Below are 13,738 nucleotides of genomic sequence, written 5' to 3'. Positions count from 1 at the left end.
TGTTAAGAATATAGACACACAGGGCCAGCCCCATGGCTTGGCGGTTAAGTGCGCGCTCACCGCTACTGGCGGCCCAGGGTTCGGATCCAGGCGCGCACTGACACACCGATTCTCTGGCCATGCTGGGGCCACGTCCCACATACAGCAACTAGAAGGCTGTGCAACTATGACACACAACTATCTACTGGGGTTTTGGGGGAAAAAAATAAACAAATAAAAATTTTTAAAAAAATCATTAAAAAAAAAAAAGAATATAGACACATAAATCCTCAACAAAATACCTTTAAAAAATTAAAATTAGGGGCCTAGCCCCGTGGCCGAGTGGTTCAAGGTCCACACTCTCCACTTCGGCGGCCTGGGTTCACGGGTTCGGATCCTGGGCACAGACCTGCTCCACTCACCAGCCATACTGTGGCATTTGTCCCACATACAAAAAAATAGAGGAGGACTGGCACAGATGTTAGCTCAGGGCTAATCTTCCTCAGCAAAAAAAAAAAAAAAAAAATTAAACTTAGAATCTAGTGGTCTAGTTCCTAACAAGTGAGGCTTCTTCCACGGGAGACCAAAATCATCCTCTGAGTTGTGACCATACTCCCTACTAAGCACTTTGAGCAGTCTCATTACTACACACTCCACAATAAAACAGACAAAATCAATGGAATTGTAAATACATCTCCCAAACTCACCCCGTTTCCTTCTGTCATCTACCAAAAATATACGACAGTTTTTTGAGTCAAGTATTTCTACTTTTTGTGACTGATGCATTAACCAGCATTACTCTAAAATTATAATGGTTTTTACAGAATCTGATTATACAGACTCCAACCTTCCATGCTTTACAACATTCCTAACAAGGAAGCCATTTGGCTCTTGATGAAACATCTCCAGTTTGGCCTCCACAAAACTGACTGATTTCTTTGAAATTTAAGTAGGCTATTTTAAGCATAAGGGTATTTTTTAAGCATTCCATAAGGGCACTGCTTTTCACCTTTCTTTATTACATTGGAGATAAATTTATAGTCACTCGTTGGTAGAAAGCCTTACTCTCCATATTACAACCCTAAAGTGGACCTAGGAGCTCATAAACACCACAAAATCTCAACCAAACTCCCTTCTCTAAAGCAGTGTGCAAACTTCATTAACTCTTTGAATTACCAGAGGAACTTATTAAACGTGCATATTCCCAAGTCTTACTTAAGAGATTCTGGTAAGTTTGTAACCAGGCCCAGGAATCTGCATTTTAACTCACACCCTCCCCAAATATTCCTGACTACACTTTGAGAAAACACTGCCCTGGAGGTACTTGATTTCTAGATTCATTCTCTATGCTTAACAGGATCAACTATGAGCCAATATAGGTCCCCAGGAGAGCCCTCTCATTTCCCAACCCATTGTTTTGGATACTGGTCACCATGGTCGCAAACATTTCCTAGAGGGGTAGGAAGAAAAGTCTGGACATATTTTTCCTAGAGACTCAGAGAAGAACCCACTGAACAGAGAGGAGGCAGGAAGTTGGTATTTTGCTATAGAAATATGTAGGTTAAAGAGGTAGGATTTTGGGGCCGGCCCCGTGGCTTACAGTTAAGTGCACGCGCTCCGCGGCTGGCAGCCCGGGTTCAGATCCCGGGCGCGCACCGACGCACCGCTTCTCCGGCCATGCTGAGGCCACGTCCCACATACAGCAACTAGAAGGATGTGCAGCTATGACATACAACTATCTGCTGGGGCTTTGCGGGGGGTGGGGAATAAATAAATAAAAATTTTAAAAAAAAAGAGGCAGGATTTCTTGTACTGATGTCTCAAATACTAAGGAATTATAGGGCATGTGAAAGGTATCGCACCGTTCCAGGCTATGCTACCACAAAAAGAGAGATCCCTTCAAGGCTTGGACTATCCATGCTATGCAACTGTTAGCAGCCATTATTAGGTAGAGGAAGAGACTGTCTGCTACAAAAGATTCTCTTCCAAATTTAGGAGTCTTTCCAAGCTGCAAGTGACCTCAAACAGATTATTCCTAAATTCAAGACCACTGAGTGCAAAATGATCAAGTCAATGCCCATAACATAATTAAGCCAAGTTGGTGCCAGCCTTAACCATGTGTGCTCTCTCTGTTCTGTCTCTCTCTCTCTCTCTCCTCTCTCTCCCTCTCATTAGATGCTGGGAATCCAAGGGGCCAGCCTGGTGGTGTAGTGGTTGAGTTCAGCTGCCCAGGGGTTCACGGGTTCGGGTCCCGGGTATGGACCTACACACCGCTCATCAAGCCATGCTGTGGCGGCATCCCATATATAAAGTAGAAGAAGACCAGCACAGATATTAGCTCAGCAATCATCTTCCTCAAGCAAAAAGAGAAAGACTGGCAACAGATGTTAGCTCAGGGCCAATGTTCCTCACCAAGAAAAAAAAAAAGAATGTTGGGAATCCAAGTACAATCAACCCTTTTAAAGACAAATTAATCTTTCTAGATGTGTGACATTTAAGAATTTCATAAGGGCTTTCATTTCTATTTTGAATTTCCGATGGTTTAAGGTAAGAGACCCTAAAAATTCATGAAAGCAGATTGGATTGGAGTTTACGGTTGTTATACAAAGGGATCTTGTGAGTCTCACAATAATTCAGAGGGTGAGTCAGCTCTGAACCGGTGTCCTGCCTCTGTGTCAAGGGGGAACTTTGCCCCAGAAGGACCCTTCAACACGTGAGGGTAAAAATCTGATCACACAAAAGAAGGATTGCTATTATAACAGGACCATCCCAATTAGGGTCCACTTTGCCTCGTTAAATATGCAAATGGTAGAAGAGATCATTTATAAGACCAATGCTAACAGTCAGTTCTGATATCTATACTGTACAGCTCTTATTTATGTCCAGTGAATAAGGGCAAAGAGTCTGTCATATGGAATGCTTCCTGACTCCTACAGTCACTGCACTCTTACCCACTCCTCCTGCCTAGATGGCTGCAACTCACCCTTAGGATCTTAGCTTAAAATCGACCTTCTTCAGGGGCCGGCCCGGTGGTGTAGCGGTTAAGTTCACGCGCTCTGCTTCAGGAGCCCAGGGTTCGTGGGCCCAGATCCCAGGCGTGGACCTACACACCACTCATCAAGCCATGCTGTGGCATTGTCCCGCACACAAAATAGAGGAAGACTGGCACAGAGGTCAGCCCAGGGACAATCTTCCTCAAGCAAAAAGAGGAAGATTGGCAACAGATGTTAGCTCAGGGCCAATCTTCCTCACCAAAAATAAATACATTAATAAATTAAATAAAATCTACCTTCTTCAGGCAGGTGTGTCCAGTCCTCTCACTCTAGGTTAGTTCCCTAGTTACATAAAAAACTGGTTTTTTCCCTCACAGAATATTTAATTATGATTTTCATTAGTAACTATGTAGTTATTAGTTATTATGTTCAAAGGTTTATCTCTCTACCAACCCTTGCTGGTCTGTATGCTCAACCAGGATGGCTTTGTTGACTGCTATATTACGAGCATCTAGCAAGTACATTAGATTCTTAATAAATGACTGTAAATGAATTAATTACTTCTACCAGACTGACTTCACAATAGAATACATAACTATTAGAGTATGTAAATTTAGCATCCTTTACTTAATGAGTGTTAGGTGCCATAACAAAAGTGCATTTATGCACGGGCCCATGTTTATTTTATTAAATCATTATAGGCACCTTAAGATAGAGAAAAATATATAGATAATATAAACATACTCAGGTTCTTCCCAGTTCTGAACTAGAATTTCAACTAAATGATTATATGAGAATAAGATGAAAATGACCAAAATGTTGGTTTTCTGATTTATGTGCCTCTGTTCTAAGTAGCTTCAGAATAATCAAAATTGACATATGTCTATAGCATAGCAAATATTTCAAAACTAAGATCCTATCCTTGGCTTTATCCAACATCATTCCTAATAACAGATTTGCTCAATATGTATTCAGGAAATACATCTACTTAAGTACTACACTTAAATTTAGATTTTGAATCAATAAGAATGAAGTTTCAGCATTTCTATATTAAAAGTTGGCCCACGGATGTGTTCTCAGGAAATCGTGACTACTACCATTTTACTTTTGCATAATGCTATATAGATAATCTTATTATATTCTTTCATGGGTAAATTCCCTGACCTCTGTGATGATGGCACTTTCATTATGTAAATATTAGCCAATATTGAGAATGTCTGGAAAATTATGTCTGCAATACAAAAATCTTTACATCTGTTATCCAGATGTAACAGAGGCCCACAGGCCCACTGATTTCCTCAGGAGTTCTACTCAGATGGCCCTAGTGTAAATGGCTAGAAAAATAAAAAATTGTGTTTGAACAGTAAAGCAGAAATTCCCAGACTTTACAAAGTCAGAACATATCATTCTTTTAAATACTCTGTCCCTTCTCTACTCATCCCCTCCCAAAATGCTTCACAAGATTTTTTGTTTAAAACTTAATCATATATACATATACACACACATACAAACACACATCCACACATCCTCAAATGGACTGAAGTGGCCCAAAAGAAAGTCAACTTATAGGAAAGGATGCTGGAGGTCCTCTAGGGTAGTATTTTCAAACTGTAAGCTTGAAATCAATTTGGTATGTACGCATGAGCATTTTCTTAAAAAATGGAATAGGGTGGAGTGGAACGGAATGAGATGGATAATCGGTGTTTGCCAATATTAAATCCTTCCTAACTTAGGAACTGTGGCATCGTGGGAAATCTTGGAGTGGAAGAGCTGTGTGTGCATATGCGCAAGAATATTTGGAAATGATAAGCCCACTGATAAAGAGCTCAGACATGTGGAGCTCCAGCATGCTGGGGCAGGGAGTGACCACAGTTGAATATCACCCTGGGGAGAAGGGTTTCCTGCCCCTGCCCTCACTGTGAGAACCATCAGGGAGGGCCGTGTGTTCCTTGTTCAATGCAATGCTCACCCGGGGCACAAGAGTAACACCTGAATGCTGGATTCCCTTTTGGGACCCTTTCCCAGAAGGCCACAGTAAAAACCACTGACTACTTTAGAGAGGGGAAACCCCGCGGTTTCTGAACTTAGCACAAGACAGGGTCTCTTGTCTTGGGAGGAGTAAGAGATTCTCGTGACACATTGGATGGGATGTCTAAAGCATTTAATTTAAATATTCAAAGAAATGGGACCTAATTTTATACCCTAAATAAAGCGGACCATATTATTTATTTCAGGTATTTTAAGTTGTATTGGTCCATAGACAAGCTGACTTTTAAAGTATGACTTATGAATCGCACGCACACACACACACAATATGCTATCTTGTAAAGGAGGATGGTGACTTTTACTAATGTTAAAATCTGAGTCCCTAAAATGTTCCGATTCGTTCTGATTCCCTACTGTATTCATTCTTGGAGAAAGAAGGATTCATAGGTATATGTGTGTTTGTGTGTAAAAAAAAAACAGAAGAAAGAAACCTTACTCTGTCAAGAATTTCCTCCTAAGTGTTATTTTTAATTCTGGCAGTTTCTAATACAGTCAGAGAAATTATCTTAGTGGACGAGAAGGTAGAAGTTTGTACAATGTAGAAGCAGGCAACAAGAAAGTCTTCAGACAATCTTAAAAGGGGAACCCTTGGACTGCCTCAGAGACTCAGTCTCCAAAGTGCCCTCAGATGTAAACACAGTCATACAGTTACTCTTCTACAGACAAGGCCCTGGGTCCCACAGAAAGAATCTCCTGGACAGAGCAGGGTCTCCCTTCTCCCATTCTTTTTATACATACACACACGCACACATGCACACACACACGCACACACAAACATCCTCCACATGTTTGTCTTTGAGAACAAACCTAACTGTGGGCATCAGCAAGGCAACAATGCAAAACAAACCACAAATGTCACATAATTAGACATATAGAAGGAGACTACATTGTTTTTCTTGCCATATCACACAATCAATATTGGGTTGAACCACATGACTCTACCAACATTTGACCATTTGACTTACAAAAATGACATTTCAGCACAGTTCAACTTAATATTGACGGAGTTCCCACCACGTACAGAACGCATAAGGATAATTTTATTTGATGTACTACCTTTACAAAATGAAAGAGCAAATGACAGCGATACACAGTGAAACCCTTAAAACAATTTCACAAAAGTCAGAGAAAAAATAATGTGGAAGGCTGCTTTAAGACAATGGGTTTGGAGGGGTGGGATATAAACAAGCAAGAACATGGAAAGTCGAATCAATACATCATCACTGAATACATACAATTCACAAGACATTTATTTGGTCCCTGTCCTCAAGCACCTACAATTTAGTTGGAAGGATAACAATGCATGAAAAAAAATTGCACCTAACACTATTATATAATAATCATTTGGGGAGGATAAACTGGCACAAAGAATATCAAATTGGACACATCCTTAGAATCTAAATAGTCTAACTCCCTTATTAAACAAAAAACAAAAAAAAACAATGCCTAAAGAAGTTAGTATTATAACATACCAAATGTTTCCCTGCTCACTAGAGTCATGTTAAAAAATGTTTAAATGTTAAAAAATGTTTAAAGCTCTCTGCCAATTTAAATATTGCATAGAGGTCAAGGAGGGTTAAGACCAAATAAATGTCACTGGATTTCACAAATAGAAAAAGATGGACCAAAAAGATAAATCCCAGAGGGATTAAATATTTAAGTAAAAAGGCTTATGGATAAACAGACAGACTGACTGAATGTGTTTATTTCCATCTCCTTCCAAAACCCAACTAAAATGACAGTAAAGGAATAAAAATGGTATGAGCATACAAGGGCAAAAACAAGGCAGGCATCACTAACAGATAAGAGAGCTCAATACATTTTATAGAAGCTGAAAGGAGAATGGAAGAATGGAAACAACTCAGCAGAATAGAGAAAGAAAAGTGCCTGTACAGGGCAACTAATGAAAAAGCAGCCAATTCTCACTGCACAGTCACACACACAAACACACTCAGGCTTAGAACCTGGTGCAACCAAGTACTGCAGAAAGTAAGGAGGCAGCACAACAATGACAACAGGGTACTGTTTGAAAGCCTGGGAATATACAATAGATGAGCCTTCAAGTCCTTTCCTTGACCTCAACATCCTGGGAACGACCCAGGGTGACAGCGATGAAGCAGGCCTAGAAAAAAATCAGCCCAGATTACAGCAAAAGGGCAGAGGCTCCAAAAGGAGGGGGCAGGGGCCAGTTCCTTCAGTTAGAGAAAACAGAACAATTACATTATCTGATATATCAAACCTCTGAAAATAATATTGACAGGGATTTGACAGATCTGATGAAGCCAGAATAAACAATTCTAAATAGTTCATAGAAAAATAAGTACATGAGGAAAAAAAGGCAATTATTAACTCCAGGGAAAAGAGAAAGCTGAATGAAAAATTTAATCCTCAGATAAGACTTCATAAAAATTTTCAAATTCAGCTCATCAAAGGGTACCATTAAGAAAGTAAAAAGGCGGGCCGGCCCCGTGGCTTAGCGGTTAAGTGCGAGCGCTCCGCTGCTGGCGGCCCGGGTTCGGATCCCGGGCACGCACCGACGCACAACTTCTTCTCCGGCCATGCTGAGGCCACGTCCCACGTGCAGCAACTGGAAGGATGTGCAGTTATGACATATACAACTATCTACTGGGGCTTTGGGGGCAAAAATAAATAAATAAAATCTTTAAAAAAAAAAAAAAAAGAAAGTAAAAAGGCAACCCACTTTCTGGGAGAAAATATTTGCAAAACGTCTATCTGACAAAGGACTCATGCCTTGAATATACAAAGAACTTCTACAAATCAATAATAAAATGACAAGCAACCCAAATAAAAAACATAGGCAAAAGACCTTAACAGACATTTCACGAAAAAAGATATCAAAATTACCAGTAAGTACATGAAAAGATGCTCATCAGGGAAATGACAGTAATAGAAGTAAGAAGGTATAAACATAAAAAGACAAAGAACAGGAGACACATGAGGGATGATGGGTCTCTGGTATGATAGAAATGCTCTATAACTTGATCGGGTAGTAGCCAGGCAGATATCTCTAAGCATAAAAATTCACCAAGCTGAATACTTAAGATTCGTACACTTTATTCTATGAAAATTACACTTTAATTTTTTAAAATATAATCCTCAGCAATCAACAATTTTTGCTAGGGCCGGCCCCGTGGCTTAGTGGTTAAGTGCGCGCGCTCCACTACTGGCCGCCCGGGTTCGGATCCCGGGTGCGCACCGACATGCCGCTTCTCCGGCCATGCTGAGGCTGCGTCCCACATACAGCAACTAGAAGGATGTGCAGCTATGACATACAGCTATCTACTGGGGCTTTGCGGAGAAAAAAAAAAAAACAACTTTTGCTATAACACATGACTGGGGCATGTGGAAGTAGAAGGAGGAATGTAAGAGAGCTAATTCTCTACCTAACTTCACCAAACATGAAAGGATAGATCAAGAAGCAGTGACATAAGCATATTTTGAAGAGTTGCCTCTGAGGAAACAAGACCGGAAGTTGAGGAGAGGGAGGACAGGTGTCTGCTATTTTTCATAATAAGACTTTTACTGATATTTGATTTTTTAAACTCTGCATATATGAATTTGATAGGAAGTTTGTGAGCAAATATTAAATTATAAATTATTAAATACATGATTATTTATATAAACATGGGACAGAGAAGGCCTTTTAAGCATGCCTCAGTGGAGACTTTTATTTTTCCAGCACGGCATCCATTCCACCTTCCGCACTCTGATTTTCGTTCCTCCTCCACCATCAGTCCATATGGTCCACGGGGAGTTTCTCCATCCTAGCTTCAATAGCAGCTTGTGACTCAGGCCCAATCCAACCTACGGTCCCAGCCCTCGGCCAGAAAGATTTTTTTCTTCCAGGGATAGGTACAAGCCCCAATTTGGGCCAATGAGAGCCATTCTGAGGAGTTCTCTGCAGATACTGAAGGAAAAACACGCTCTTGCCTACAGCTGCTGGCAGCCATCTTGCCACCAAGAGAGAAGAACTTGCCCAAGAATGGGGCTGACAGAATAGATAGCAGAGATGAGAGATGGGAGAAGGCACCTGAGCCCTGATATCTGTGTTTGAGCCCTTGGTTCCATATAAGTCTGAAGTTTTTCTACCATGCCCTTTTCAAAATTATAAGAAGCAGTATCATGTGATGGGAAAGCATTGGACTGATTGGGTTCAAACTTCTGCTTTACTACTTACTAACTGTGTGACCCTGGGCATGTCACTTAACCTCTTCCTCATCTATAAAATGCGGATAGTAATAGTACCTACCTTACAGAACCAAATGGGTTAATATATATAATACACACAGAAATACATGTTTATATACTAAAACCATATTTAAATTTATATGTGCAAAAAACATATTTTTATTTTTAGTAATTAAATTCCCTTTTTTTCTCAAGCCAGTTTGAATTGAGTTCTCTGATACTTAACAAGTGGCAGGATCTTGACTAATCCAACACCCAAAAGAGAAACCATACAAAACCAATAGATGGATTTAAGCAAATATACATCAAACATAAGCATAATATAAACATTCTCTATAGCAGAAAAAAGTCATCAAAAAATTAAAAAGTAAATAGGAACAGAAGAAAGAATGTTTATAACCTTTAGGATTGATAAAGTTTATGCCCTTACAAATAACAAGATGGAGATGCTACACAAAATGGGCAAAAATATAAACACACAATTGGCAAATAAAAAAAGAATGCAAAAAATAATGTTGTTTTTAAAAATCAAACCAATGAAATAAATAGTAACTAATTTTTCCTGATGACATATCTAAAGATTGTTTTAAATTTTATTATCCAGTGTTGGCAAACATCTCATGGACTGCCAATGAGAATGTAAGCTGATTCAACCTTTCTGAAAGGCACTTTAGCTATAATTCATCTTCTAGGAATTTATCTAAAGAGATACTTAAGGGTGTATGCAAGCATTTTCCCTGCAAGTTCTCTCACTGATTTGTGTTTATATACAGAAACACTGGAAACTGAATGTCCAAAAATAGGTGGTTCATTAAAATCCATACATTCCAATACTGTTCAGTCACTTAAAATATTGATGGAAAATATGTCCATATATTGAAGAATGTTCATGATTACTAAATGAAATAAACAGGTTAGAAAACTATATAGGGCCGGCCCCGTGGCTTAGCGGTTAAGTGCGCGCGCTCGGCTACTGGCGGCCCGGGTTCGGATCCCGGGCGCACACCGACACACCGCTTCTCCGGCCATGCTGAGGCCGCATCCCACATACAGCAACTAGAAGGATGTGCAACTATGACATACAACTATCTACTGGGGCTTTGGGGAAAAAAAAAAGAGGAGGCTTGGCAATAGATGTTAGCTCAGAGCCGGTCTTCCTCAGCACAAACAAGAGGATTAGCATGGATGTTAGCTCAGGGCTGATCTTCCTCACAAAAAAAAAAAAAAAAAGAAAGAAAACTATATAGTATGAGCTTGTTTTTGCTGTATAATTATATACATATTCATATGGAAAGAGATCTACTAGGATACACGTCAAATGATAGTGAATCCTCTGGTTGGTAGAATTATGAGTGTCCTACTTTGTTAGTGGTTTTTTTTCACTTATATGTATATTTCACTCTTTCTCCAATGAACCTTCACAGACTTTCAATAAGATAAAATGCATTTTTTATGGGGCCGGCCCCATGGCCTAGTGGTTAAGTTTTGCTGCACTCCGCTTCAGTGGCCCGGGTTCGGCTCTCAAGCGTGGACCTACACCACTCATCAGCAGCCATGCTATGGCAGCAACCCACATACAAAATAGAGGCACACTGGCAAAGATGTTAGCTCAGGGCGAATCTTCCTCAAGCAAAAAGAGGAAGAGTCGCAACAGATGTTAGCTCACAGCAAATCTTCCTCAGGAAAAAATACATATACATGCATTTTAAATTCATAAAAAACTATAAAACGCCTCTAAGAGTAGTTTCTGTCACGCATCTGGAGCCAAAATGCATGCAAGCTGTTAAGTGGAGCACAGATGATGAGGAAGTCAAGGAAGTGGATTCTCTTTTGAGAAAATTTGGTTGTAAAAACAAAGAGCAAAGGGTCTCAAGAACATGCATGGCGTCCAGCTATTGTGATGGAGCTTCTGTGCACTGGAGAAGAGGAAGAGATTGAAGACGCAAAAAGAAGGAATCGTTGGAGGAGATGTCTAATGAAGCCTGCAATAGCAACATACTCTGCTTTCTATTCTCCAGTAGCTTCTGTGTGGCCTTGGCTGGATTCCCACAGGCCCTTTTCGCTTTGTGCGGCACAGGCTCAAGGGGGCAGAACTTACCTGGGGGCAGAACCCACACTCTCAGCCTCTTGGTGTCTTAACCCCCTAAACTAGGTACAAGAGGCAATTTTCAACAGCAAATTTCCCCAGACAAAAAAAATGGGATACTTGAAGGCCTGCACAAGGCTCCCTTAGACCTCCGCTCCCATAGAACGATGGAAGAGGAACCACGGAAGAGGAACCACCATCCCCAAGCGCAATCATAATACACACTTGACCTTAATAATGGAAAAGTGAATTTTCAAAATTCATAAGGGCTCAAATGCTCTGTAAGACAGATTACACTTTCTTTTCATTTATTTTTGGCATATTAACAGCTGGTGACCTAGATTAAGAAATAATCTGACGTGAAAAGGCAGACTATATCACTAAATTCCTTCATAGATGAAAAGTAGATTCAATGAAAAGCTCCAGACTAAAGATTCAAGTAATTACTTGGGAAGGGGGGGCAGAGAGGAACACCTACAAGTGGGTAAAATGAAATATGGAAAAATGATGACAAAACCTGGCTGGGATCCCAGTAGCTCATGGCTACTCTCTGGACAAGTAACTAGGGACGGGAAGGGGGCAGGAAGCCTTGCTAATTCAGGGGCTGAAGGAGCAGCAGGAGGAGGATCACGTTAGTTCAGGATGAGCTTGGGTAGATATTAAAAGAAATACAATCCTCTTACTGCATTGAGAGTGTGCATGTGTGGAGGGAGGGACTACAGGCAGCCAGGAGCCTCTGGCCTGGGGACAAGCAAAGGCATCAGTGCCCCCTTCTGCTCAGCTCCCCGCCCCCCCGCCCCCCCTCCGGCCAGTGGGACTGGGGGGGCAGCCTGAGCCTGAGTCTGAAGAGACAAATTCACTGTCATAATGAGCAACGCAGCAAATCTGACTTTCAGGAAAACATTAAACGCTCAGAATCCCAGGGATGGAAAATACTGCCACGTGAAAGAGGACGCAGTTCAACTGTCACAAACCATGGGGCTCATTGGCAGGTGTTCATTTTCAAGTACAGTGCTTAAGCTACAATACGAATGTCCTTTGCTTGGGACACAACTGAAGACCTCGGTGCTGGCAAGGTCTTGATGACAAGCAGTCGTCAGGGAAGCCAGCGAGCCCCGTGCCTGGCACACCTCTCCAACTGCTCAGGGCTGTGCTTGCTATGGACCTGGCATTCGTCTGTGCCCATCTCTGGGGGAGAAAAATAAATTACTGTGGCCAATATACCGAGGGACTTGTAAGACACCAGAGAACTCAACCTGTGCAATACAGGTTTTTTTAAATACAATAAAATGCCCCCCTTTGTGCAGAAATGTGCAGAAAAGAACTGTTAGGTTCCGGTCATATTTATTTCTGACCTTCCAGAGAAGGACACTGGCGTCAAAAGGGACACAAACACACAGAGATTAAAAAAAGAGAGAGAGAGAAACAGAAAAAAAGTGTGTTTCTAGATCTGTTTTGAATTCCAGGATCCACTCCACAGCACTGTATTAAAGCGATTGGTTTTACGCGATCAGCCCTATTGATCCAGAAATTTGGTGGTAGCTTCTGTGCTAAATCACTCGTTCCTGCTGCACTCCAGTAGCCAGGAAATCCCCCCGGAGGAGGGACGGCTGCCGCAACCCCGCGCCCGGACCTGCGGGCCGCGTCTCTACAGCCGCCTGCGGGCGAGCCGGGAGCGGGCGCCGGGAGGGGGATGCGCTCGGCTCGGGGACAGCGGGCGACCGGCCGCCCCTGCGACTGCTCGCGCCGGCGCCCGCCCGGGAGAGCGCGGGGCGAGGCAGCGAGCGGGCAGACGGGCCGACCCCGCGCCCCTGGCGCTCCCGCCCCCGGCCGGTCCCCGCAGCGCCGGTGCCGCCTTGCTGCAGTCGCCGCGGCGGTGGGCAGTCCCCGCGCCCCCGGCCCGCAGCGCCGCCGCCGCCCGGCCTCCCGCTCCCCGGCCGGCTCGGCCCTGCGCCGCGCCCTCGGCTCCCGCCACCTGCTCGCCGCCCGCTTCTGACCTTTTCTTGCGCGCGGTTGAGCCGCTTCTGGACGTTCTTGGCGAAGATGCCCGTCTTGATGTCGGCCATGGCTGCGGGTCCGGGGAGGCTGCGAGATGCAGAGCGGGCGGCGGGCCGGCGGCGGCGAGGAGGAGCGGGAGAGGAGGAGGAGAAGGAGAGGAGGAGCGGGAGAGGAGGAGGAGAAGGAGAGGAGGAGGGGGAGAGGAGGAGGAGAAGGAGAGGAGGAGCGGGAGAGGAGGAGGAAAGGAAGAGGAGGAGGAGAGGAGCGGGAGAGGAGGAGGAGGAGGAGAGGAGGAGCGGGAGACACGGCGAGGAGCAGCCGAGCCCCAGGAGGGGTGAGGGAGGGGCGCGGCGCCGGGGACCTGCTTAAAGCGACAGAGCGGAGGCGGGACGCGCCGGGCCAGGCGGTGACACGGGGCAGGGCGGCG

General features: G+C 43.1%; 1 protein-coding gene across 4 annotated transcripts in view; it reads right to left on the bottom strand.

The window, feature by feature from the left end:
- Positions 1–13,525, bottom strand: part of AMPH (amphiphysin) — a 248,500-nt gene extending 234,975 nt beyond the window's left edge. Inside the window, exon 1 of one of the 4 annotated variants that reach the window (XM_087436054.1) lies at positions 13,311–13,525. In XM_087436054.1, the coding sequence (XP_087292180.1) occupies positions 13,311–13,379 (69 nt within the window). In that variant the 5' untranslated portion in view covers positions 13,380–13,525. The remainder of the gene's footprint in view (positions 1–13,310) is intronic. The other 3 variants (XM_087436005.1, XM_087435903.1, XM_087435953.1) reach the window with 3 other exon arrangements.
- Positions 13,526–13,738: the final 213 nt, after the last annotated feature.

This window comes from Ceratotherium simum, chromosome 1, assembly GCF_057802395.1.
Source record: "Ceratotherium simum simum isolate JZ-2026a chromosome 1, ASM5780239v1, whole genome shotgun sequence".
Taxonomy (NCBI): Eukaryota; Metazoa; Chordata; class Mammalia; order Perissodactyla; family Rhinocerotidae; genus Ceratotherium; species Ceratotherium simum.
The sequence above is the reverse complement of the archived record's forward strand: the minus strand, read 5'-3'. Positions and strand labels throughout refer to the sequence as shown.